The sequence below is a fragment of the Arabidopsis lyrata genome (genome assembly GCF_000004255.2).
Source record: "Arabidopsis lyrata subsp. lyrata unplaced genomic scaffold ARALYscaffold_6, whole genome shotgun sequence".
NCBI classification, from domain to species: Eukaryota; Viridiplantae; Streptophyta; class Magnoliopsida; order Brassicales; family Brassicaceae; genus Arabidopsis; species Arabidopsis lyrata.
Genome location: NW_003302550.1, coordinates 5216406 through 5241238, shown reverse-complemented (window position 1 = coordinate 5241238; position 24833 = coordinate 5216406). Strand labels below are relative to the sequence as shown.

The following is a 24833-nucleotide window of genomic DNA, read 5'->3' as shown; positions in this document are numbered from 1 at the left end:
AAAGTAAAAAAAAAAAAAAAACAATGGAGAAAGAAAATGACTTACAATTCTTAAAATTAAATTTGTAACAAAATAAACCCATTTTTCTATGCAATTCTGCTATCTGCATTGATGGAATTGAACAGTGATAAGGTCACAGACTCAGTCCTTCAGCATCAGTTCTTGAGTAATCCGCTGTCTTTTTCTTACAACACAACAATATATTTGCATGTAAGTATGTAACCAGCTTCGTGTAAATCTATGTAACTGAGCCTGAAACCTTTACTTTCAATATATAAGATGGAAACCACTAATTCTAATGGATCCCATCTGGATTTAGATTCAAAATTTGGACAAAAGCTTAACAATTCAACATTCAGTTGCTAACACAAAAACAGGAGTTGCTAATTTGATCTAAACTGTTCCATAAACTTATTATTACCATGCTCCAAAAACTTAGCCTTTTTGACTTACAAAACATTCAAGAATCAAAAACCAAGAAGATACTGGAATCTAAGAAGTTTGGATCTTTAGATCCGAGCGGATTCTGCTTCCATATACTTACAAATCCTCTCCATAACCTCTCGTCCTTTAACGCTATTCTGCATGAATTTCTCGGCGCACTTTTGTTCAACTTTCTCAGCCATTGAGGCCAGAGCCGACAAGGGTTTGATCCGAATGCTTGTCTCCTGGCTACAAACAGTCCAGGCCGACGGATTTTCTGGATGCGGATCATATCTTATCCTCTCCTCCACTTCAATGAACTTTTTGAGACTAATGTTCTTTGTTGTTAGCTGGAAAACGAAATAGTCAGACGTCTTTCTCCACTGGTATACCAGCTCAAATGGTATATTAACTAATCCAAAAACACTCATCTATGGATATTGTTTTAGCCTTCCAACTACTAACAGATACTTCATGCCATGCTAATCAATTTCCAATCAAACAGATCACAGCAAAACTAAAACCAGTTCCTTATCTTACATATTAGGCAACTTCTTACTAGAACTAATCCTTCGATCACCAGCTCTAATGCTTGCTATATAAGCTAATCTAATCACTCATCAACGGTTGTTTATGCCATGTAAACTACTAATAATCAAGCTCCCTCATTTACAAATTTAAATCTTTACAGAAAAAAACATAGAGAAAAGTCGATGGTACCTGCATAGAACGTGATTTGCCATCCACAACAGTTGATTCAACACAGTGACAAATGTCTTGGCCAATGATCCTGTGGAGAAACCATGGACCAGGAGCATGGATGGTGAGAGCACGTGTGGTGTGGAGTTTCCCAGTCTCAGTGTCAAGTTTACGGTTCAAGGTATCGACTTCAAGGATATGCGAAAGGATGCGTTTGTTTTCAGGGTCTGCAAACTTCCTCCATGAGGCAGCACTCACCCGCTCCCACGGATGCTTGTAGACATGCTCTTGTCTGTATGCTTTTACCATCAAGAATCTAAAAACCAACAATCAAATATATATTTGAAGAATGAATAGCACGGAACAACATGACAAGATTAATTAAACCCAAATCATGAATGTTTTCTGTGAATACATGAAACTGTAAACGAGAAATTTTATTACAACAACAACAAGTAAAAGGATTTCTCAGACAAGATGATAACTAGATCCAACCAAATGATTTGGTCTACAAAACATTGATTTTAGCTATGAGGAATACTAAATTTCAATAAACAAAGAAGAACAACACAACAATTTGGAGAATTTTAAAATTGATCTAATTACGGAAATTATAATTCCAAATTCGGGTATATATCCTTCAACGATTCCTACATCGGCTTCAAATCAAAACGCAATTTAGACACACGAGACAAGAATGACAGTTTCTGGCACTGAGCTAACAGAAATTGGAGGAAACAGATGAAGAAAGAAACGCACTTTAAGAGTTGACTCGGTGCTAATCGAGATTGGGAGGAAATTGTGAAAATTGGGAGGAGAGAAGTACCTTGAGAGGTCGGCAAATTCAAGATCTTGGTGAGCTCGGAGAAGTAATACCCCAAAAATGGAGGACGTGACGAGAGTAAATAGAGGAAGCAAATCAATGGCGGTGTTATAGAGAGAGAGACTTGCGGCTTATGTTTACGAACCACGATGCTACTCTCTCGTAGACGGCACAAGTTTTTGGGCCTTTATAAAAGCCCTATTCAGAGAGCTCATTCATTATTGGGTTTTATTTGTGTTAAGCAAAAACCCATAAATTATTGTCATACTCTGTGACTTTTTTTTTTCCTTTTTTTACTGTGCTACCATGTTTTTCTCATTTTCTTACATACATACACCTAATTTTATTCCTTTGCTTAGATTATGCAAAGTATGCAACTATGCATGCAGCAAAAAAAAAAAGGATTAGGCAAAGCATGGATATCCAATGTGCATTGGTTTTTGGTGAAGTTTCGTTCAAACATTTTCAACTCAAGGGACAAAAACCAGACATTGTGTTACTGTTTCAAGGCATTCAAGATCTGAAGGTAACAAGAAGATTTCTTGTTGCAGTTAATATTACACATTTTGAGTTTGATTTTTCTTAAGCAACTTTATATGCCGCTTTAGAGCCCTGCTTTCTCGACCATTTGTAGCCGTTTGCAAAAGAGTCATTGATAAGCTAACTTTGGTATTATTGAGTTAAGCAGTTTATATAGCAGTAACAAAATACAGACCGGTTATCAAAAGAAAAACAATTTTACCTAAATAAAATAAATCAACTACTTCAAACCGGAATCCAGTTTTATGTTTTATACGACGGTTGGTGGGCTAGCTTCGACCGGCCGGGTGAGAATATCAGTGATGTAACTCCGGATTTCAGGTATAATTTGCTTCACAAACTTTGCAAACCTGCGTTAGATAAATCAATCAAAACTTGATGAGTAAAAGGAAGTTAAATTTCCCAAAAAAACTGTTATTAACGATGTAATGATTTTGCATACCATAATTGAGAACTGAGCTTAGTGAAGTGCTCAAGAACAAAGAGCGTGCAAGCTCTTCTTAAGGCTGTAGCATTGAATGTATCTGCTAACTCATACATTTCTGGTATGTTATCCAGACAGATTTCCTGCACAAGTAAAGTCGATTTTATTAAAACACACAGATAGATTAGTCGCTCTGCCGGGAAAAAAAAATTAAGATCTCGGTTTTGCGTTTGTTACCTGTGAAATTGTGTATTCACATTGACGTTTGAGACCTTGGAGAAGATATTGATCAGCTGCTACAAGCAGATCTTTAGCCAAATGTTTGGTGATGTTAATTCTTCCTGAGTAAATGAACCTCATCATAAGCTCAAACACTTCCCATCTTATATTTGGGATCTCCACATTTTGAGCATTGCGTTCCTATAACCAATTCACAAGTTAGTTGACTGATTATAGCATGATGAGATAAATTACCACAATCGTAATTCAGAAGCTTACCTTGTAAAGACCATCAAACATTGCACGAAATATATCAGAGGAAGCTACCAAGCAAATCTTGTGAGCATAGAATTGTTTACCTAAAATATGCCATGGAATTAGTCAGTGAAAAAATGTTATCACAGGTGGACTATATAGAAACATAAATGGGGTTAGATGTTATACCACCAATTAGGAATGTGACATCAGACAGAGTAGGGTTGTTCACGAATTCTTCACCCAAAAACACCTTCAGTATAACAATCAATAACAAGTCAAGACCTCAAATCAGAAATTATTTGATGCTTGAAAGAAGAAATGAAGATTTTTTACCTGTTGGGTGGGTGAAGAAGGAGCTGAATCCTCCGGTGCAAAGGATGTAGCCTTTTTAGCTAATTCGTATAAAGCACATGAACTATATCTCTGCTGCTTGATGCTTGAGAAATAGAGAAGCTCCAACAAAAACTCTACTCCTGCATTAGTAATACGTGTATAGATCAGAAACAACAAACCAACAGAAAAGTTTATTAGAAAAAGAAATTCTGAATATGAGATGTTTACCATTGTTATCAATGAAAATTAGTTTTCCATCTTTAGGGTCACAAAGATGTGCAAGAGCCAGAGCAATTCGTATTTGTATAGTCTTCTCTGCGGTTCTCATTAGGTACAATAATTGGTTTAGTACCTGAGAAGGTTGAGACATCATGGGATTAAAACCATCGCCAAACTTAATTGAGAACCAGAAGTTCTAACAGAAATAGGTACTCACAGGTCCGTGAATCTTGTTCTGTAGCCTCTTCAATGTCCGAACCACACAATCTCTAGTCGGCTGCAAATAGATTACTTACAATTAGAGTTTGAAAATCCTATTAGATTAGTTTTGCATATATAAGCAGCCAAATGCATACTTGGACAGAAAAGTTGTCATCTTGAAGCTTTTGAATACCTCCAGCCTTTACGAAATCTGCTACGTTTTCCTATTGACGGGAAAATTAATTAAGCACTCATGGTATGTCAAGTAAACAAAAAGTATAGCTGTATGTAAAAATATTCATTGCGAGTCTAGTTTACCTCGTTATCTGCAAGGCCATACAAAGCAAAGGCAGCATTGTGTTGCACAGACCCCGTTTTCACATCAAGAAGATTTAGTAATGAGATGATGCCTCCTCTATGTGCAATGCCAGCTTGATTGTGTGCGTCCTGCAAAATTCAAAACATAAAACTTTTGTTCTTATCACAAAAGGTCTGATTTAACGATCAGCTATAAAGAGTCAGATTCCAGAAGCAACAAAAACATCAAATGCTAATTCAGAAACATAAATACCTGAGCCAAACGACCAAGAGCAAAAGCTGACATTTCCACGACCTGCTCATCTGATGATTCAAGCATCTTAATCAGTGGTGTAATGGCACCTCTCTGGGCAATGTGCACCTGCATGATCATGTTGCCAGTTATGTTTAATATGTTCTTTCTAGTTTGAATCCACCCAGTTATATCGTTAAAAACCCCTAGTTTGAGTGAATATATGCTAAGATTATAGTGCAACAAGAAAGAGACAAGCCCATACCTTGCAATCTGAATCAGGCGCAGCAAATTGACCTATTAATAATGCTGCTTCTCTCTGTGTTTCCAAACAAGTGGAGCTGTAGCAGATATCATGGAAAACAGTTACAAAACATATTTCAGATTTTCGAGAGTTAGCATGTTTTAGCAGAAGTAGAAAGATAGTAAAACAAGCATACCTAAGTAGACTAATTACTGGTTGTAAGGCACCAGCACGGATAACCTCTTTCTTGATGTCAGGAGATGAGTGGACAAGATTTCCAATTGCCCCAATCTGAAAAGTCCAAAGTACATTAGAAAGAACTGAACAAAGCAAACAAATTGCAACAATCTAAAGCAAGATGAAGAACCAACCGCTTCCCCGTGCACAGAAGAATCTTTTGATTGAAGCATCAATACAAGCGTGGGTAAAGCATTCAATTCCACAATCTACACAGTTGCTTATTATGTGAGAAACATGCCTCTCATAAGCCTAACCAATACATAATCACAGTAAAAACATACTTGGGTCTTGTTCTCGTCGTTTCTAAATGAAATTGTTCGCAATGCTCCTGCTGCAGCCCTCTGTACTTTAACATCCGGAAAATTTAGAAGCTCAACAAGTGGTGGAATGCCACCTTCAACCCTGTAAAGAATTTGTAAAAGGTGTCAAGTGAAAACAGCTAGTCATTACCATAACCAATAAGGATCATCAGCTATTAGTACCTTATATTTGTTTTAATCCTTGGATTGTCATGAGCAATGTTAGTGATTATATCAGCGGCTCTCCTAATAGCAGCATTAACAAACATGCATCCACCAGGACCACCACATATCACCCGTCTCTTCAACAACTTCACGGTGGGAACTATGGCTCCAGCATCCACAATGAGCTGCTGGTAACCAGGCTATTTAACAGAGAGAGCAAACATCAGTAAATCGCCCATTTCAAAAATTCTAATGATAACTTCCAACAGAGATTGAAACTACACAACTTCATCAAAAAACAGCGAAAGAAGGTTAACCTGAATCGCAGCAATAAGTCCAAGAGCAATAGCACAATCTCTCTCTAGCTTATGATCGCAAGAGTTGGGAACATCCCCGCCAACTTCCAAAGGCCACGGGCATTCCAGATATTTCACCAGAGCAGGGATTGCTCCATTTTCCACGATGATTTCCACATTTTCGTCTATACAAACAGATACGAATATAAATTAAGCCAAAAAAAATAACACTACTAGGTCTCGCCTCTGCTGAAATCAAATAACTATGAGCTACAGCAAAAATGCGAGGTAGAATCCAAAATCAATGTAAATCCATCGGATCAAAATTGCTAAGTAGCACATAAACTTGAGCATCTCGAAGACTAGCAAGCAAAAAGAGTGAATCGAGTTCGATATAACCACCGATTAGAGGATAGATGAAGAAGTACGGTACCGATTTTAGCTAAATCGGCGATATCAGCAGCAGCTTCGTTGACAGCCTCGCGATCAAAATCAGGATCTGAGAAGCAGGAGTTAAGAACCTCGACGTGACGGCGGATGGCGACAACGAGATCTAGGTGTTCGTCATCAACATCAATAAATTGCGTGACGATTGGCGCTACATCTGTGTTCGGACTGAGTTTTCGCTTCAAGTTTCTGGCGGCGAGGCACGTTGTTCGCTGGCGCTTGGGGTTCTCCATTGGCGGATGGTTTGAGATCACCGGCGCAGTCGAAGATCTGACGGAGAATTTGAGCGCTGCTTTGAACGATTTTGAGATTATCATTGGAGTAGAGAGAGCTTTTTCTTTATAATACCAAAGCGTATTGGCGGTTCTGTGAAATTTTGTTTTCATTTTAGGAGCCAAATTGAATTTTTCCCTCGTAGTCGTTCCACTTGGAGGGAATTTATTATTTTTTTCCATTTTTTGTTTATTTTTGGTCAAAAACGCTTTAAAGAGATTTTCCACATTAAAAATCCTTCTTTAAAGCATTAATTCATTAAAAAAAGCTAGTATTAAAAAAAATCCTGCACACATATGGTGAAATTTATCATTTGATATCTTGTCCCGTTTACCGCGCAAATTTGAATATGTAAAAAAAAAGTTTAATCTAGCTTTCGGATATATACTAAAAAAAATAATTCATCGAAAAACAGTTTTGGATTCGGATATCTTGAATTTAATGACCACATATTTAATATAGATCTGCAAAATTTATGAAATATTGTTTTACATGTTTTTGTAAACGTGATCAACACGTTTTTCTATCTAGTTAAAAAATGTTTTTGATGGTTTCAGATGTCAAATTTTCAGTTTACCCGACAGTTGATCTCGTGTTTACCTCATTGATGCACAAGCCATTTATCATTACAAGTCCAAAAGAAACCTAACAAACCTCGATGCAATGATGAAATCAAATATGAGAATCATGGTCTTATTTCCTCTGAAATTTCAAGTTTGTGAAATAATTGAAAAGAATATGTTATATGCACTCAACAAGAAGGTGTAACTCGCATGTAATCAGATATCTTGATTTTAATGACCATATATGCAAAATATATCCACTAAATATATGAGAGAGGTAAGCTTTAATCTCTTTTCATCAAAAGCCAATTCGCTAGGGATATTGCTTGTAGTGTGACAAAGGAGGGATGTTTTAATTCGTATATGGCGTTAGGAGGTCTGTCGTTGCTTCAAGATCGGATTGAGAGGGAGCTTTCAGCGGGTTGACGAGGATGCTTTGTAGTTCATGTTTTTGGTTTTTTCGTTTTTTGCTCTGTTTCAATATGCTATGTTTTCTGATATCACATTTATTCAATAAAATAAAACGTGAATATATAGATATGTATATAAAAATATAAATATCAAAGATTATTTTATATTTTTTGTAAATCTATATAGAAAATTTATAAAAAACAAAATAACGTGATCAACACGTTTCTTCGCTCTAGTTAAATTTCTCTTTTTGATGGTTTCAGATACGAAATCTCGAGTTTGCCTAATTGGTTCACAAGCCATTGATCATTATTAGTCCAAAAGAAGCCTAACAAATCCCAATGCAAAGTCGAAATCAAATATGAGAATCAGAGTTTTATTTCTTTCAAAATTTCAAATTTTGAAAAACAGTTATCTGCACTCACCAAGAAGATGTAGCTCTCATGTAACAGTTGATTTCCTATTATCACGATTCGGGAAGGAGATAATTTAACTCAAGATCTATTTATTCATAAATTATTTTGCTATTGGTAAACCATTCAAACAATTTGTTGGAGCAGCCTGTTCCGGCTCCTGTTAAAGTGAAATGGGATCCTCCTCCACATGAATGGTTAAAATGTAATGTTGGATCATCATGGGACAGGACTGGAAGAATTGGAGAAGCTGCGTGGGTTCTTAGAAATGAGTTTGGAGATGTCTTGTCTCATGCTAGAAGGTCCTTTGCAGAGGTAAATAGCAAACTGGACGCTAGTATTGTTTGTTGGCAATGGGCTTTGGAGAGTATGAAAAGCCTAAATGTTGACAAGATAATTTTTGGTTCTGAGGACAAGGAACTCATAGGTGCTGTTTTAAGACCACCTGCTTGGCCCTCTTTTAAGTTTCATGGCATTGATCTCTTAAGGAATTTTTTGGTTTGGAAACTGGTTGGTGCAGAAAGGAGCTCAAATCTTGGAGCCCATCTAATAGCTAGAAGTGTAACAAAAGAGGATCGCCGCCAATCGTACGTAGCAACCGGGTTTCCTCTATGGTTAAAACATCTTTTTGAAGAAGAAAGTAGTATTGCTTAGTGTAATACTCATTAGGGTTGATCTACAATGATTGTCTTTGATCCGTTACCCATTTTTCGTATGTTTACTCGTAATCATAAAATATATATCAATCTTTCAGTGAAAAAAAAAAAAAACCATTCAAACAATTCATTTTTTACCATTGCAATAGTAAAATTTAAATTTGAATGTGTAAGAATCTTAACTTAACAAACGACCAAATTAACATGTATAATACCAGTTAGATTGTGTGAAACAAAAATTGTCCCAATCCCTTTTCTAGATGAAAAAAAATAGTATTAAAAAATGATATTTTCATATATTTTATATGAATATTCTTCTTCTTTTCTATATCAAATCCCAATCCCTTATTGGCTTATTTGGCATCTTTCGGAACAAACTGCTCCATAAACCTCTAAACTTTATGTCATATATATTGTTAACTTGCGGTCAAAAGATTATTTGGCAATGGATATATCATGGGTATCTATTTGAGTTTTTTTTGGTTGGTTAGTGGTTATCTGCTAGAGTTAAGTTTAATAAGATTGCATTATGGATTTCATTGTGCGATTACAATAAACCTTTTGTAACTCAAGCTTAAGTTTTGAAGAGTTTAAACGAAGCTGCAATTAATTACCTTGGGAGTGATTATAGAGCTTAAGGATACTTGATGATTCCAGATCTAAAACTTGCAACAACATTAACGAAATCCATAAAAAGGGTGCATGTCTAAGAATAGTCATTTCAAACAAGAAGTACAGATTCTTCTCCTCGAAATTACGCCTCGCTACCGGAACCACTACTCTGAGGGCCACCTGAGGTCGAGTTCGACGCCTCTTGCTGGTTTGCTGCTGCTGGATCTACCGCCGCAACTTCCGCTGGAACTGGCTGCAACAGATCTACAATGATAGCCGTATGGTATGATTAATCACCCGAGTCCGCACCGCTTGAAGGTGTTGTGGTAGAAGAGCATTCTGAGAGTACTCCAAAAGGGCATTCCAGTTGTCTGTGGTTGTATCTAGCAATTCATTAGCCTCTAATACTAGCTCTGCAATTACATCACCCATGCTCACCTGAGAATCAAACCAAATTAAGTGCAAAGATTGCAAGCTGAAAATCAACAATACCTCAAAGAAAGACCCAAACCCTAGACAGCGAGAGAACAATGGAAATCAGCTGCATTTGCTTAATTAATCTTGCTAAGAAGAAGGATACTGCCAAATTTAACAAAACCAGATGAGACCTAGTGACAGCTAAACTATCTGACGTTTCTATGGAGGAAATCGAGAACAAATCGATGGCAGAAGCTACGGAACTAGAGAAAACCAAAGATGCTCCACAAAAAAATGATGCGAAGCACAACGATCATCTTGACTTCGTGAAAGGAGAAGAATACACGAAACACCATGAAAGAGGAAATGAGAGCTTACCCAGGGAAAAACTCGCGTTGAATATCTGACGAATTGCAGACACCAAAATGCTATAAATGTGGAAACCCTTAATCATGAAATGAAGAATGTCTGTTTTACTTGAATTAAAGGCCTGACTTTACCTGTTTGGACCCATGATTATCTTTATCCTTGACAGGATACTAGCTGGATGCAATATGAACCGGAAAATAGACCGAAATAAACTCGGTTAATTATTAACCAACTATTGGACGCTTTGGTGTTAGACAGTTTGTAGTAGGCCTGGGCTTTCGGTTATCTGTTGGGTCCATTCGGTTTTCGGTTCTTTTGGTTTTAAAATTTAGTATCCATTCGGATATTTTGGGTTTCAAAATTTAGTATCTATTCGGTTATTTTGCTTAGGATATTTTCGAATATTTCGGTTATTTTTGACCGTGGGTTTAAGTTCTTTAACTACATTCGGTTATTTTAAACCGAACCGTGGGTTTAAGTTCTTCGGATATTTTCGGATATTTCGGTCCGATTAAGTTCTTTAACCGTGGGTTTAATCGCAACTTCCCGAAATCAGACTTGGTAGGCCGGGGCTGTTATTGGGCTCTTGGTTCGAAAACTTCATTTCTTCGTTATTATTTTGATGCTTGCTTAAGTGGTTTGTTGCTTCAGTGTATGTACTGAAATTCGAAGTAATGCATTGTTGTGACAAAAGAAAATGACATGATATCCGTTTATAGCACACATATGAAAGTGAAAAATCTTGTTCACACGATACAAAAAATGAGTAATAAATATCTTCAGGTACTCTCTCATTCGTAATGGGTGGACTAATGGGCTTAATCTTAAAACAAGCTCGGCCATGTTTTTCCCAAAATAAATGGGCCATTGTGGGATACGTTCCGGCCCGTGCCAACCATAACATCCGTATATGTAACGATGCTCCGTGAAGATGTAGAGTTTGCTCACGAACATTACCAGGTGGGAATCTCGATTCTGAGACCTTTCCTGCACAAGTTTGTTCTTGTTGTTTTTTTGTACCAATTGTGTTTGTTGCTCCTTACGCGTAACTAATTTATATAATTGTTGATGTTTAAATTTTAGGGTTTCGTTTTGGGGATTTCAGATCTGAAGCAATTAGGGATGGTTCGTGATAATAATAATCCCGGAAGTTCCTCAAGATCGAGAAGGCCATACCGTAGTTTCCCAACCATATTATATGAGATGGTGGACGATCCTTCAACGGATTCAATGATCTCGTGGAGCGAGAGCGGCAAGAGTTTCATCATTTGGAATCAACCTGAGTTTTGCAATAATGTTCTTCCCAAATACATACTAAGAAACGATATGTCAATTTTCAAGACCTTCGTAAGTTTGTTTTTTTTTTTTTTTTTCACTTTTGTTGGTGGTTGAATAAATTGAAGGAACCAATATGTGGATCTTCCTAATGTTGTAGGGGTTTAGAAAAGTTGACTCTGAGCGATGGGAATATGCAAATGATGATTTTGTAAGAGGTAAACCTGAGCTTACGGCGGAGATACAGAAACGGTTCATGGCAACTGTACCTCCTGAAGTTTTTGTGTGTAAGAATGCAGCCAAAGCAGCGAGAGACATGGAGAGAGTCAGAGCTGTAGCAATGGCTATGAAGGAGAGAGCTTTAGCAAAGAATCTATCTAACCTCACTTTATGATTTCATCACTCTTCTTCTTCTTCTTCTTTCATTTGTTACCACCATTTCAATAGTGAAAGCCTCCAAGGAACATGCACATGAAGAGAAATCGCATGTGAGAAGGGGAATTTCTAATCCTACTTTAAGGATCCCTTGTCCTTCATGACCTATCTAATAGACCGGATGAACATTTCACTAAATCAATCAACACGTCTTCAAACAAAACCAGATTTCCATATGAAGAGAAGTCGATCCGATCGTCGTCTAACGTTTTTAAGGAGAGAAATTAATTGTGCATATGAAAATAAGAAATGCACTATAGTGGTTACATTAGAAGCTGGCATGAATCGCGTTACTGTGCAAACAAATCGATTGCAGAAACTACGGAACCAGAGAAAGCCAAAAAATGATGCGAAGAACAACGATTATATGCAAAATAAAAAACAGAAACGAAAAGCCATCATCATCGTGACTTGGTGAACGATCGACGTTAAAGGAGAAGAAGAAGAAACGAAACATCATGAGAGAAAATGAGAGCTTACCCAGAGTTTTTCTCTCTAGACGAATTGCAGAGACCAACAAAACAAATGCAATTATTGTGGAAAGAGTGTTCTTTTACTTGAGACATGCCTTGCGTCACCTGTTTGGGCACACGATTATTTTTATCCCTAACCAGAATAATGTACAAATCTGCGTGGCCTCCAATAGACCGGTCAATTTGATCAACCGGAAATCAAAATAGACCGAAATTTATTCGCTTTTTGGTCAGGAAATACCAATGCATAGACCGAATTAACAATAATAATTGTACACCTTTGTAAGTTTTCTACTTTTCATTTTTTTTTTGATAAGATTAGTTAAGTAAAGGAAACTACTGTCTTTGATCTTCATGCAATATAGGGGTTTAGAAAAGTTGAGTCTGATCAATGGGAATATGCAAACGATGATTTTGAGAGAGGTAAACCTGAGCTTACGGAGGAGATACAGAAGCGCTTCTTGGCTAGTCTATCCCCTGAAGCTTTTGTGTTTAAGAGATCTGCAGAAGATGCCAGAGTCATAGAGAGAACCAGAGCTTTACGAATGGCTATGAAGGAGAGAGCTTTAGCTAAGAATCTATCTAACCTCACTTTATGAGTTCATCACTCTTCTTCTTTCCATTTTGTATCAATGACAACCCCTTACTGGCTTTGTGAGAGATAATGAAATTTGGCTTTCAGTGCCTAAAAAAGACTATGATTCTTTAAACATTTTTTTGGTAATAGCACAAGACAATTTGATTCTTGATTAGTTTTGTGTGTAGTAGTAAGTAACTTTGATTGGTTTTGTATGAAGAAACTTTGAAAGACAGATGAAGATTTAGTTATATCTGGAGTTTATGGATTTCAGGCTACCAATGCTTTTATACAACTTAACAACAATATCATGTGTAGAGGAAGAACAATATTTTGAAGCTTGCCCATTTTGCAATTTCATGTTTGGATATATGAGCCACTCATCTTGGGATTGTTTAGCCTGGTTTTACTAAAATCTTGTTCTAATGTTCATTTATCTCCCCTTCCACTTTGGATTAACAACATTAGTCTTCACTTCACGAAACTATTCTTAGTGATGAGGTTCACGTTTTGTCGTTTATGGTTTGGAATAATTTCCCTGCAGTTTTTTTTTTCTTAAAGAAAGAAAAAAAAAAAACGGTATTCGACGGGAACTTGTAATGATTGGAGCTCGCGTCTTTTGTATCAGCACGACAGCACTACAAAGATCATCAATCTTCTTCTTCCCCAAGATCCCGACCCGACCCGTTTTCAGATTATTATCACCCGCAATCGTCGCCATGAGCACCACCAGCAAAAGCCAAGAGGAACTCGATTCCATTTTCAAGCAGAAACGGGTCGTGCGCTCCACTGTCCGCAAATCCCTAAAGGCCATGGACCCTTCTCTCCGAACCCAACAAGGTTCAATCTTTTTTTCTTGTTTCCATTTTTCTTGTTCTATTTTCGAAACTAATCTTGGATTACATTTGATTGTAGATGAGTCCATTCAAAAGACTGTTCTTGAAGCTCCCTGGTTCAAATCATGTAAGAGATTGTGTGCTTACATTAGCTGCAAGCCTCTCAATGAAGTCGACACTTCTAAAATACTCTCTGAGATTCTGCAACATCCTGGTACACCTCTCTTTGAAATTTCATTCCGAGTCATGAGATTGATATAAAAGGAAGCCCTTTACATTGTAATCACATGTCGCTGTATTGCTCAACCACAGAAGGAACTGATAAGTTTGGGAACCGGGATAAACCAGTAACAAACCAAACTTAAAGAACATAATTGTAACATACGGATGAAAAAGTTATATGTCCTGCATTTGTTCTCTGATGAGTTTCCTCTGCAATTTTTGTTGTTGTTTAGATTCAAATACTCAGAAAAAGTTATATGTCCCTTGGGTGGAGGATAAGAACAGTAACATGCGTATGCTTCACATATCTCATATGGAAGACCTTATTGCAAACTCGATGAACATTTTGGAACCAGCTCCTGTTGATGCCCAGGGGAATGAGCGTGAAGATGGTAGTGTTCTTGTTTCTACGTTTCCAACACTATAAGCTTTTACATAATGAGTATAAGCCTGCCTTCTTGAAATTATAACCATTTTTTTCTATTGACAGTGTTCCAAGCTGATGAACCGATCGATTTGTTCATCTTGCCAGGTATAGAGAAACTGATTCATTTCCAAAACTTTTATCTCTGTATCTAATCAACTTTTATTTTCAAATCCTTATTGTCAGGTCTTGCTTTTGACAGATGTGGGCGACGTTTAGGCCGTGGAGGTGGGTAAGTTTCCTTTGACCTTAAGTTTTTCTTTCCATCATGGTTCTTTACTTCTATACTAAGGGTACTGCTGAAGATCTCAAAGCAGTATCATATCCGAATAATATAAAGCTTTTGTTAAGCATTGTTCCCGTTGTATTACTTTGTAAAGCGATTACACAATCTTAGTCTTATTTCTTCCCTTACCTTCTGTCATAACACAAAAATCTTGCCACCCCCAAAGAATGTAGTTTCATACTTGCAATTAGAAATGCTTTGTCATGCTCTAATCTAATTCCTTGATACTTGTTTGTATGGATAACTCATACGGGTAAAAGCTACTATGACACTTTCTTGAAGAGATACCAGGACCGTGTGAAGGAGAAGGATTGGAGATATCCACTTATGGGTATAGACCACAATCAAATTGATACTACAAAATGTTTTCAATAGAAAGATAAGCTAACCACTGTCTTTTTTCCTACTGCAGTTGCATTGTCATACTCGCCTCAAATTCTTGAGGATGGAAGTATTCCTGTAACACCGAATGATGTTCTGATCGATGCCCTTGTGACACCTTCTGGTGTGGTTCCCATTACCCCTCGTGCTATCGAGAGGTACGCCATGAAACGTTTTTTGCTTTCTCGTAGATCTTTTATTTATAGCTGACCATGTTGTGTGATTCTCTCTGTTCTTAGCATGTGAGCTCAGGAGCTTGTGTTTGGAGCTGACACTCAGCTGATTCGTTAGTTGGCGCTTGAAGGCTACATTCTGGAATTTGCTATTTCAGTATCAGCTTCTGTAGTTGCCACTAAGTTTTTTTCCTAAACTCAATTCGAGTCTTGTTCTTGTATGATCAGATATGAAAGAAGATTGATCCAATGGCCTCTCACCTGTTTATGCCATATCAAGTTTTCCTGTAATAACTAGCTTGTTTTTATCGCACAAGATGTTACTGGTTCTTGGGTTCTTTTCTTGAGCTTTGCTCATGGGAATTATATGTACTCAAATCTTTATTCAATGTAAAAACAAAATAGAGAAAACATCGAAGTTTTTCTTGTTTCTTTAAAGCATTACAGCCATACACATATAAGAGTGTGTTACTTTATCCTCTTCCTTTCTATAAATGGCAAAACAAAAGCAGGAAGGAGAACTAGGAGGAACAAGAAAGCATGCAGACGCCTGGCCTGTAAGCCCAGGCTGGAGGCAACCGAGCATATTTCTCCATACCTGGCTGTTCCTCATACGGTCGTTTCATTAGACGGATCAAATTGTTGACTTCTGAGAAATCGCCTTGTTCAGCTGCATCTATTGCGCTTTGGCACAGATAGTTCCTCAGAATGTACTTTGGGTTCACTGAATCCATTCTTGCTTTTCTTTCTTCATCTGATACCTCACTACCACCCACCTGCAATTTCAAATCCACACACAGCTAGGAGTTGCATCAGCCAGGAAGATACAGGGATAAAGAGTGTAACTGTAACTTTGTGGAAAGTAAGATTGGAGTTTAAGAAGAACTGAAGGTGGAATCTTTGGGAAAAATGTAAGAAAATACCTCTTGTATATAGCTTCGCATCCATTTGATCCATGCTTCTTTTCTCTCCTTTCCGATGTCCAAGAGCACAGCTTTCAAGGGTTTCAATAACTCATTTTCAGGTGTGTTGGGATTTGCTTTTACATTTGCAAGAAGCCGGAAGAAGTTTGTGTAATCAACTTTATCAACAGACATATTGTTCAGAAGTTTACTAATGACCTCCTTGTTATACTTGGAAAGACCAAGCTTCTTTGACATTATGGCTTGATACTCATCCATGAATTTATCACCGTACCTGAATCACGAGTCCCTCAACTACTTAGTAGTTCCTAAAATATAAGAAAGAATAGTGCTCCAAATCAGTAGTGACGAACAAAGTTACCTTTCCATGGCGTAATTCGCCTCCTTTTGATTTATCAGCTGAGCAACTGCCAGAGTCTTAGAAAATTGAGCAATATTCCACAAGCCAATGTCAGGCTGATTTGCAAAACAGTATCTTCTTCCTGGGAGATCTGTCGTGTTCGGGGTGTAACTAGGATCAAAAGCATCCAAGAACCCAAATGGGCCATAGTCAATGGTTTGACCCAAAATGCTCATATTGTCAGTGTTGAGCACACCATGGGTGAAACCTACACCTTGCCATCTTGCAACTAAGGTAGCTGTACGCTCAGCAATTTCAACGATCCATGCTAATATAAGGCAGAAGAGTTAGTTCAAATATTGGCCATTAATATAACTATTGGCATAGCAAAGGTATAATAAGTGATACAAATGAAAATAATGGTGTTTCATGCAGTGTTTTGACGAATGCTTCATTAGGGAATTACCTGCATACTTGTTGGAAGTTAGATCAACAACCGAATCATCTTCATCACCGGTTTTGAAAGACAAGCTATCGCTTTGATCCATGCTCTCTATATGTGGGAAATGATGTCTAATGGCATAGTCTGCCAACTTCCTAACAATGTCAAGATCCTCTTTTCCTCTAGAAGCATGTATTTGGTACGACCCAAAGCGGATAAATGACTGAGAAACCCTGCAAACAATTGCGCCAGGTTCTTCCTTCGGATTGCCACTGCAAACGCACAATGCAAAACAATAGATTAGTCAACCACCTAGAAGCCTAATTTGATAGACAAAATATTCTCTACTAGAGGTTTAGTTCTCAGAAGGTTAAACACTTCCATGTCGATCATGCCCATGTGCAGTTCCTAATCCTATGAAGCTTAATTTTCTATATACTTGGCGGAGACATGAACTTTATAAACAGAGGAAGAACATAACAAAGGAACAAGTTAGAAAATGTTTGGAAGGTTTTGGACATTACTCATAAAACATGTCGCGAGTGACATCTTGACCTGTGGTGAGAAGACAAAGGGCGCGCGTGGTAGGGATTCCAAGACAATGCATAGTTTCACTGCAAAGGAACTCCCTGATGCTACTACGGAGCACTGCAAGCCCATCCGCAAAACGGCTATATGGAGTCCTACCCGCACCTTTAAGCTGAAGTTCCCATCTTTCACCTTTGGAGTTCAAAACTTCTCCCAGAGTTATGGCACGTCCATCACCTAGTTGTCCAGCCCACATGCCAAACTGGTGTCCTCCATAGCATTGAGCATAAGGCATTCTGTAGAAAAGGTATATCAATAACTGAGAATAGGGACTTTGGATTTAAGAAAATTGGACCTAAAATCAGATTTGGGTAAGGAACACATACGCTCCTGGTAAAGGTTTAGCACCGGACAACATGAGAGGGAAATCTGGCCTTTCAAACCTGAAAGTTCAATAGAATTTTGCTGCAAGTCAAAAGTAGAAAGAGAAAAGGGTTTTGAAATGGCAGCAGATATAAAGGTATAACTCTCTTAAAACTTAAGTTTCACAATATTAACATTATGTGGGGTAGAAATGAACCAAATGCGCTAACTTCTTTAAAGAAACCTAAGAATGTAGCCATGACGGTGAATTGAAAACAATGGCATCAATTATAACGAATACTTGCTATTTCTGTCTAAGAACGTGAAAACCCAATTATATTCTGCACCAAACACTTCAGACTTTAGTCTGACCATACAGAATCAAACTCACTCTTTAGGATCCAAATCCAATAGCTCTGCAACAGATTCAGACCATGCTACAAGCTGAGGATCATCCACTTCTACTGATGGTGAAACTTTTGAATAGCAAGCATGTAATACCTGCACATTACAATAAACAATCAAAATCCAGATGCCCGAGATTAGTTAAACGGGAAAAAATAATGAGCACACTGGGACATGACAGATTCACACATAAGTGTTCCGAAAGAACACAACTGCAGAGAACTTTCAATTTTGTAGTATTCAAATGAGCAATAAGCACAAGAAAATTCCACCAAAAAATAAAAACTTTAGCTTAAGTATAATCCACTCTACCAACAAGTATATATATCAACTTCATGCTTCGACATTAAACCACAGAAAAATAACTTTTCTTTAAGACTTGAATCGCAAGATTAAATCAAATCGAACAATTCAAGATCGAAACAAAAATATATTTACCTCACGCGAGATAACATCGGTTCTGGGATCACCAGGCAATTCCTTAACAAAGGAATGGTCCCAGTTAAAATCTTCGAGCTTCTTTTTAATCTTACAACCTTCATCAACAGCTCCAAGACTTTGATTTTGCAGATCTTTCCCTAAAGTATCAGCAGACGAATCGGTTACCGGCGTCGGAGACGAAGACGAAGCCGGAGAAGATTCCATCCGACGAAAGGAAGAAGATCGAGAAGGGCTTAATCGAAATTGTCGGGGAAGAGAGGGACAAAAGGGAATTTTCGCAGTTGAACTGAAGAGATGAAGCGGTCGGAGGTAGAAGAAAGACGACGGACAACACACACGCAACAACATTTCTTCTTCCTTTTTCTCTTGTTCACATTTTTCTATTGAAAACTTTGTTTAATTTCAATTTTGGACCGAACCGTCATCCTTTGACTTTTCCGGTTCAGATTGATTTGATATTGTCGGTTTATCTATTATTTTGTTGTTTTTATTTGCAGAAAAAATCAATTCTTTTCGGTAATTAAAACTGAATTAACATTTGTTTGAGATGATTACTCAGAAAATTGGATGATTTTTTATTTAAAAAGTTAAAAAAAAAACATTACGAAACAGTGTGTTGGTATGAAAGTGTACCAAACATTCGGGTTTAAGACAGAACCAAAAGAGATAGGAAGATGAGAGAGTGAAACGACAAAACTTGCCGTCGTTCGTGTAACTCAAACCAACCTATCAACTGAGAAAAAATTAGGGCAAAAAATAATGTTGGTTTCACGTCCGCGACTCATAGATCCCTCGGAAAATTCATCACGATTTCTTCTGTAATTCTTCAATTCCGCGGCCTTCTTTCCACTTCCTGGAGATCTTACGTTTGTGAATTCGACTTGGAGCCGAGAGATTTCCTTACAAGAGTTGTCCTTGTTCAGATCTTGTGATTTATAGATTTGTGTTGTTTGCTTTCTCGCTCAAATCTATGATCTTTAGGGAGTAAATTTCTCGATGGCTGATCGAATTTTTCGAGAATAGATCCAAAGAAGGTATTTGCTTTATGATCTTACGTTCTTTCTGCGTAATTGTAAGTTTTGTTCATCTTGAAAGCTCGCATTGATGTGCTTGGTTTCGTCGGAAATTAGGGTTTAGGAAAGTGTTGTTCTTTCATTGGAAATACTTTTTTAGAAATTTAGTAGAAATTCGATTTCTTTAATGATTAAGTTTGCTTGCAATGAATGTTCTTGGTTCTTGGGATTTCTGTTGTTTAAAACTCATCAATCTGCAGAAGGCAACATGTTTGGCTGTTTAGCTTGAGTTTAAGAACTTTGACTTGTGTTTTGGATAGTGTAATTTACTGTGTCAAGGTTTAAAGTTCAATAGTTAGTGCTTTTCGTGCTCTTAGGGTTCCAGTTTTGACCTGAAAAGTTAAGGTCTTCGTATGCTCTGCATGAGAGTGAATGTTTTGGCTTTTTCCTCCTTTGAAGTTGTTTCCTTGTTTTTGCAGCTCGTGCTTTGGTGCAACTAGACAGCTCTCATCCCACGTTTTGATTTCTTAGGTTCCCTGTAAAGACTAACGGGAGAGGACACAGATGGATTACCGACCTTCTGATAGTAGTGGTGAGTCTTATGTTCTTTCAATGTTATCCAGTCTAGCCGTTTCTTTACTAACATGCTGTTAGTTTTTGTTATTAATCTCTCTCTTTCTCCTATCCACAATTATATGTGCTTTTTGATGTAAATGTGTTCAATGCTTTTTCAGTTAGAAGCATTCCTCCTCAAAGTTTATTGTATTTGAGTTTTCTTCTCTTCTTCATTTTTGTTTACTGACTCTTTTTTCGTGTAGCTTCGAACTGATTTACTATGTTTTGATTGTATTAATGTATTTGTTTCTGTCTGTTTTGTGATATGTTGTTTTCTGCGGGAACTCAGGTACAGATGATGATCTGCCTCCATCTCATCAAGGTAGATATCAACGAAGTGCCAGACCTGCTGGCAATGGAAGGCCTTCAGTTCTCAATTCTGCTCCTTTATCACGGGTGCACAATGACATGGAAACTCAAATTCATCTCATTGAGCAAGAAGCGTATAGCTCGATACTCCGCGCATTTAAAGCCCAGTCCGATGCTATTACCTGGGTACTTATTTTACTTATTCATTAGTTAGTCCATTTTTATGTAACTTCACAAGCTTACCTTTCTTCCTTTTGTTATTCTTGTTCCTTCGGCTGGAAAAAATATATTCAGGAGAAAGAAAGTTTGATCACTGAACTCAGAAAAGAACTTCGGGTGTCTGATGAGGAACACAGAGAGCTGTTATCAAGGGTTAACGCTGATGAAATGATTAGGCGAATAAGGTCGGATTCATATGTAATTAATCACTTATACATCTCTGCAATCAATCAAAAGCAACTTTCTAGCCAACAAGGTTAATTTAAATCATGTCAGGGAATGGAGAAAGACAAACAGCCTTCAGTCCAGTGTTCCTCAGCTGGTTCATGATGCTCCGAGTCCGGCTGTATCAGGATCACGTAAGAAGCAAAAGACATCACAGTCAATCGCCTCATTAGCGATGGGCCCACCATCTCCTTCTTTGCACCCTTCGATGCAACCATCGTCATCTGCACTAAGAAGGGGGGGTCCTCCACCAGGTCCAAAGACCAAGAAGCCAAAGACAGTAAGTCATGATGCTGCTTGACTCTAATTGTTGTTACCGTGAATCTTCTTCTTATATTCTTCATTGACTAAGGTATGAGAATATTCATTCTTTGTGCTCGATGAAGTCGATGCAGTACCCACCTACAGGCATGCCTGGAAGGCCCCAGGCTGGTGCTTTAACAAATGAACCAGGTGAATCGGGATCATATGACCCATTGGTTGGAAGGAAGGTATGGACGAAGTGGCCTGACGACAACCATTTCTATGAGGCTGTTATAACTGACTACAACCCTGTCGAGGTATCTTATCTTTCATTGCTATATATTAGTGCTTCAATGCCAAATCTCCGTTTTCTGATATTATTTATTTCCTTTTTTCAACATTGATTAGGGCCGGCATGCTTTAGTGTATGATATTAACTCTGCGAATGAAACTTGGGAATGGGTAAATCTTAAAGAGGTAATTATGATTTCAGTTTTTCTACTTGTCTTTTATACCTTTCACAGTTGTACAGAAGATGATGCTATATCATAAACTTTGGAGAGACCATGTGTTCTTTGTCTTCTTCTATTTGGTTATTATCTCGATGGTTTTTATTCGACATGCCTTGCACGTCAATGAGAGGCTTGTCAGTTTTTATACCAACTGCAATCCATTTCGACTCTGCACACTAGAAGTGATAGATTAGTTTTACTTGTTCGCTGCCACCCAAGTTCGATCATGAACGATGTTAAAAAAAATTGTGGACTAAAACAGGTAGAACTAACTCACCCATCCGTTAGTTTCTCATCTAATGGTTCAGTTTCTTGATTGCCATCAGTAAGGGGCAGAGGACAAAAGTGTGTGATTAGTGCTCAATTCTCTACAGTTAAACTATATTTTAAAGAGTTCATCTCATTCTTGGATACTTGGTTATATATGATTCTGAATGTTCTTTATATATATCATAGATATCTCCGGGAGATATCAGATGGGAAGGTGAGGATCCTGGCGTTTCTCGTAAAGGAGGACATCCTGGGCAAGGCCGTGGAACTTCAAAATCCATGGCTCGTGGTGGTCCCACAAGCAATGCGGGTGGTAGAGGTAGGGGAGGCATGAAGATGCAGCAACCTAAGACACAGAATGGCATCGGGAAGAAAGCTTTAGGCGAAATCGAAATTCTCCACACTGATACATTGATAAAAGAGGTAATCATTCAAGTTTTTTTGATATGGGAATATATGTTCACAGTTGTTAATCTTATGTATATTTGTAACAGGTAGAAAAAGTTTTTGGGTCAGTTAACCCCAACCCAGCAGAGGTAGAGAAGGCGAAGAGAGTGCTGAGAGTAAGAACCATATACATGTGTTGTTGAATCTGTTCGTTTACTCCACAGTATCATGAAAAGAGATGCTGATTATATAGTTTTACTTGGGAATGATAGGATCATGAACTAGCTCTTATGGAGGCAATTGCAAAGCTTGAAGAAATATCAGACGGAGAAAGCGGTAATATTTGATAGGGCCCTTCTAAAATCTCCTCAGGTTCACACCTTCCTCTGCTCTTTGGATTCTATGTGTGTGTTGAATTGAAGTTATAATGTGGCTGTGATTTTTGGCTTAAACGCAGATGATGGAGCCGGAGCATTAGACTTGCTAAAAGGTGTTGTAGATGGTGGTGGCAAAATGTGAATTGATGAGGGAGATTTGGAAACTTGTATGGATGGCAAAATGTATTTTGTTTAGGAGGGGGATTTGATGACATTTGTGTGCCACATAACTCCAAAAACTGGATTTGGATATTAGGGTCTTAAGCATTGTAAAATCCATAAGACTTGATATAAATGTAGAATGTTGCAGAGACCACGATAGGCCTGGGCGTTCGGTTAACCATTCGGTTTCGGTTCGGTTACGTTCGGTTTCGGTTAGTTTGGATATGGTAATAAGAAAACCATTCGGATATCTGAAGATCTTCGGTTCGGTTCGGTTTGGATATCTTTCGGTTCGGTTCGGTTCGGTTATTAAATCGGTTAACCAAAAATTAACCAAAACCAGAATAACCGACTAAAAACCGAAATAACCAAAAATTGACCAATAACCGACATAGAACTCAAGTAAAAAAACAGACGGATTCACAATTTACAAAGATGCAAATATGGTCCATACTTTCCAGAATGTTAAAACACCTGATTCACAACTTACATAATAAAAAGAAGAACATACTAGTTCTAACTATTCCCGCAAAAGAGATAAGACAACAGTGCCCAACCCCATTAACCCGAGGGCTTTAAAAAAAAGTGTCAAACCACACATTAAGCCGAGATAAGAGAAAAAGTGTTAAAGCACACACTAAGCCGAGATAAAAGAAAAAGAGAAACAAAGTTGTATCCGGACCAAAGCTTGCCATTCCCATTAAGCCGAGACTGCCGAGTCACGTTGCGTACTCCAAACTCCAAAGCAGCCAACAACTTCAATATGTGACAGTTCCAAACTCTACATAAATAACAAAGTTAACATTCACATTTCAAAATAACAAATGAAACATCATTTACAAAGAACAATATGTACCTTTCTCAAGAGTATCATGCAGCTCAACTTCAGCAAGGAGTTGTTGAATGGTGATTAATCCTTTTTCAGTGAAGTGAATATCATCTTTCAGCCATTGTTCTGTGCACATTAAGACCTCTATCATATAGTGACTCAAACAACTCCTGTGTGGGTCTAGTATTCGACCACTAGTGCTAAAAGCACTCTCGGATGCAACAGATGAGACTTGCATAGCCAAGACATCTTTAGCTATCTCTGATAAGATTGGGAATCTTCCAGTATTGACCTTCCACCATGACAACACATCAAACTCTGCCCCCATTAGAACATTTGGGTCTGCAACATCTTCCTTCAAATATAACTGTAACTCATTGCTTGCATCCTTGATTCCCTTATCTTTAACCAATTCCTTGTACAACACTCTCATCCTTTTATACTTCAGACTATGATCATCAGCTGCAACTTCCATTTTATCTGACAAATCACCATTAACTTCTTGACCATTATGAGAAGTAGCTGCAGCCATAAAATGCCTTTGAGACTGAAAGAGAGGTCCTTCTCTTTGCCCGGTCAAATTACCAGTGTATTCTTCGAACAGCTGACGCAATACAACCTCTATAGAAGCTGTAAGTTGCTTCGTCACCTCACTGTCTTTCCCATAAAGCTCTGCAAAACAAAGATTTGCAAACTGCATTTTGTTCCTAGGATCAAATACACTAGCAACAATCAGAAGCTTATTAATAGTCTTCAAACCATCCCAATATTTGTCAAACTTCTCTCTCATTTCATACGCTTTCCACAGTAGTTACAGTCACACTTGTTTATATCTTTCTCAGTTTTTGTGAAGTGCTCCCACACAGGAGACCTTGAACCCGTTGGTATTTCTGTATTTTTCTTCTGCACCTTTGGTGGTGGCTTGGAGGTAGCTTCATTTGTATTAGTATTCCCTTTTCGTTTGCCTTTGTTGACACTTGTCGGACTCTCCATGTTATTAGCATCCACGTTTGTATCTTGATTAGGAAACGAACTTGAGTCCATCTACAAAGTA

The 24833-nt window shown here is 37.8% G+C and overlaps 6 protein-coding genes and 1 long non-coding RNA gene across 8 annotated transcripts; 3 read left to right on the top strand and 4 right to left on the bottom strand.

Moving 5' to 3' along the window:
• Positions 1-290: 290 nt before the first annotated feature.
• Positions 291-2102, bottom strand: LOC9307615 (protein slowmo homolog). The gene is made up of 3 exons (XM_021023237.1): positions 1949-2102; positions 1144-1438; positions 291-773 (listed from the first exon to the last, which is right to left on the bottom strand). Exons 2-3 carry the CDS (start codon positions 1429-1431, stop codon positions 510-512), a joined length of 552 nt encoding a protein of 183 aa, XP_020878896.1. The 5' UTR covers positions 1432-1438; positions 1949-2102; the 3' UTR covers positions 291-509.
• Positions 2103-2597: 495 nt separating this feature from the next.
• Positions 2598-6791, bottom strand: LOC9307614 (ARMADILLO BTB ARABIDOPSIS PROTEIN 1). Its single transcript, XM_002871498.2, has 18 exons — positions 6367-6791; positions 5955-6118; positions 5656-5837; positions 5455-5575; positions 5305-5379; positions 5130-5224; positions 4955-5030; positions 4711-4818; positions 4458-4586; positions 4295-4363; positions 4156-4215; positions 3948-4071; positions 3720-3859; positions 3573-3636; positions 3408-3487; positions 3147-3329; positions 2928-3052; positions 2598-2835 (listed from the first exon to the last, which is right to left on the bottom strand). The coding sequence occupies exons 1-18, from the start codon at positions 6764-6766 to the stop codon at positions 2736-2738; spliced, it is 2295 nt and encodes a 764-aa protein (XP_002871544.2). The 5' UTR covers positions 6767-6791; the 3' UTR covers positions 2598-2735.
• Positions 6792-9288: 2497 nt separating this feature from the next.
• Positions 9289-10188, bottom strand: LOC9309665. The gene is made up of 2 exons (XR_002331369.1): positions 10104-10188; positions 9289-9746 (listed from the first exon to the last, which is right to left on the bottom strand). It is a non-coding gene; the product is annotated as an uncharacterized LOC9309665 (long non-coding RNA).
• An 809-nt stretch (positions 10189-10997) lies between these two features.
• On the top strand, positions 10998-11942 carry LOC9309664 (heat stress transcription factor A-4a). The gene is made up of 3 exons (XM_002873550.2): positions 10998-11054; positions 11178-11441; positions 11530-11942. Exons 1-3 carry the CDS (start codon positions 11013-11015, stop codon positions 11761-11763), a joined length of 540 nt encoding a protein of 179 aa, XP_002873596.2. The 5' UTR covers positions 10998-11012; the 3' UTR covers positions 11764-11942.
• A 1425-nt stretch (positions 11943-13367) lies between these two features.
• On the top strand, positions 13368-15589 carry LOC9307613 (5-formyltetrahydrofolate cyclo-ligase, mitochondrial). Its single transcript, XM_021021701.1, has 8 exons — positions 13368-13694; positions 13770-13904; positions 14146-14304; positions 14403-14444; positions 14523-14568; positions 14883-14953; positions 15035-15161; positions 15243-15589. Exons 1-8 carry the CDS (start codon positions 13454-13456, stop codon positions 15247-15249), a joined length of 828 nt encoding a protein of 275 aa, XP_020877360.1. The 5' UTR covers positions 13368-13453; the 3' UTR covers positions 15250-15589.
• LOC9309663 (UPF0061 protein azo1574) lies at positions 15540-19043 on the bottom strand. The gene is made up of 8 exons (XM_021021698.1): positions 18616-19043; positions 18164-18273; positions 17796-17852; positions 17406-17705; positions 16906-17153; positions 16461-16767; positions 16100-16373; positions 15540-15952 (listed from the first exon to the last, which is right to left on the bottom strand). The coding sequence occupies exons 1-8, from the start codon at positions 18964-18966 to the stop codon at positions 15698-15700; spliced, it is 1902 nt and encodes a 633-aa protein (XP_020877357.1). The 5' UTR covers positions 18967-19043; the 3' UTR covers positions 15540-15697.
• A 266-nt stretch (positions 19044-19309) lies between these two features.
• Positions 19310-23104, top strand: LOC9307612 (protein EMSY-LIKE 3). Of its 2 annotated transcripts, none has more exons than XM_021021700.1 (11): positions 19310-19652; positions 20111-20223; positions 20536-20741; positions 20850-20959; positions 21051-21279; positions 21395-21559; positions 21651-21719; positions 22211-22447; positions 22519-22587; positions 22684-22783; positions 22869-23104. In XM_021021700.1, the coding sequence occupies exons 2-10, from the start codon at positions 20196-20198 to the stop codon at positions 22756-22758; spliced, it is 1188 nt and encodes a 395-aa protein (XP_020877359.1). In that variant the 5' UTR covers positions 19310-19652; positions 20111-20195; the 3' UTR covers positions 22759-22783; positions 22869-23104. The 2 variants fall into 2 exon arrangements, with proteins under 2 accessions (XP_020877359.1, XP_020877358.1); XM_021021699.1 differs by having other exon boundaries at positions 19312-19652; positions 21386-21559.
• The last annotated feature ends 1729 nt before the right edge of the window (positions 23105-24833 follow it).

What these genes read in the sequence shown, in the direction of transcription:
- LOC9307615 (XM_021023237.1), bottom strand. Translation starts at nt 1,431, where the DNA reads ATGGTAAAAGCATACAGACAAGAGCATGTCTACAAGCATCCGTGGGAG. An exon ending in GCAAATCACGTTCTATGCAG is followed by an intron (nt 774 to 1,143) that starts GTACCATCGACT and finishes TTCGTTTTCCAG; the next exon opens with CTAACAACAAAGAACATTAG.
- LOC9307614 (XM_002871498.2), bottom strand. Translation starts at nt 6,766, where the DNA reads ATGAAAACAAAATTTCACAGAACCGCCAATACGCTTTGGTATTATAAA. An exon ending in GACTTATTGCTGCGATTCAG is followed by an intron (nt 5,838 to 5,954) that starts GTTAACCTTCTT and finishes TCTGTTAAATAG; the next exon opens with CCTGGTTACCAGCAGCTCAT. An exon ending in ACGACGAGAACAAGACCCAA is followed by an intron (nt 5,380 to 5,454) that starts GTATGTTTTTAC and finishes GCAACTGTGTAG; the next exon opens with ATTGTGGAATTGAATGCTTT.
- LOC9309664 (XM_002873550.2), top strand. Translation starts at nt 11,013, where the DNA reads ATGCTCCGTGAAGATGTAGAGTTTGCTCACGAACATTACCAG. An exon ending in TTGCTCACGAACATTACCAG is followed by an intron (nt 11,055 to 11,177) that starts GTGGGAATCTCG and finishes TTTAAATTTTAG; the next exon opens with GGTTTCGTTTTGGGGATTTC. An exon ending in TGTCAATTTTCAAGACCTTC is followed by an intron (nt 11,442 to 11,529) that starts GTAAGTTTGTTT and finishes CTAATGTTGTAG; the next exon opens with GGGTTTAGAAAAGTTGACTC.
- LOC9307613 (XM_021021701.1), top strand. Translation starts at nt 13,454, where the DNA reads ATGATTGGAGCTCGCGTCTTTTGTATCAGCACGACAGCACTACAAAGA. An exon ending in CGTTTAGGCCGTGGAGGTGG is followed by an intron (nt 14,569 to 14,882) that starts GTAAGTTTCCTT and finishes TACGGGTAAAAG; the next exon opens with CTACTATGACACTTTCTTGA. An exon ending in TTGGAGATATCCACTTATGG is followed by an intron (nt 14,954 to 15,034) that starts GTATAGACCACA and finishes TTCCTACTGCAG; the next exon opens with TTGCATTGTCATACTCGCCT.
- LOC9309663 (XM_021021698.1), bottom strand. Translation starts at nt 18,966, where the DNA reads ATGTTGTTGCGTGTGTGTTGTCCGTCGTCTTTCTTCTACCTCCGACCG. An exon ending in ACTCGCGACATGTTTTATGA is followed by an intron (nt 17,154 to 17,405) that starts GTAATGTCCAAA and finishes GTGCGTTTGCAG; the next exon opens with TGGCAATCCGAAGGAAGAAC. An exon ending in GCGAATTACGCCATGGAAAG is followed by an intron (nt 16,374 to 16,460) that starts GTAACTTTGTTC and finishes CTCGTGATTCAG; the next exon opens with GTACGGTGATAAATTCATGG.
- LOC9307612 (XM_021021699.1), top strand. Translation starts at nt 20,196, where the DNA reads ATGGATTACCGACCTTCTGATAGTAGTG. An exon ending in CTGACTACAACCCTGTCGAG is followed by an intron (nt 21,560 to 21,650) that starts GTATCTTATCTT and finishes AACATTGATTAG; the next exon opens with GGCCGGCATGCTTTAGTGTA. An exon ending in AATGGGTAAATCTTAAAGAG is followed by an intron (nt 21,720 to 22,210) that starts GTAATTATGATT and finishes TATATATCATAG; the next exon opens with ATATCTCCGGGAGATATCAG.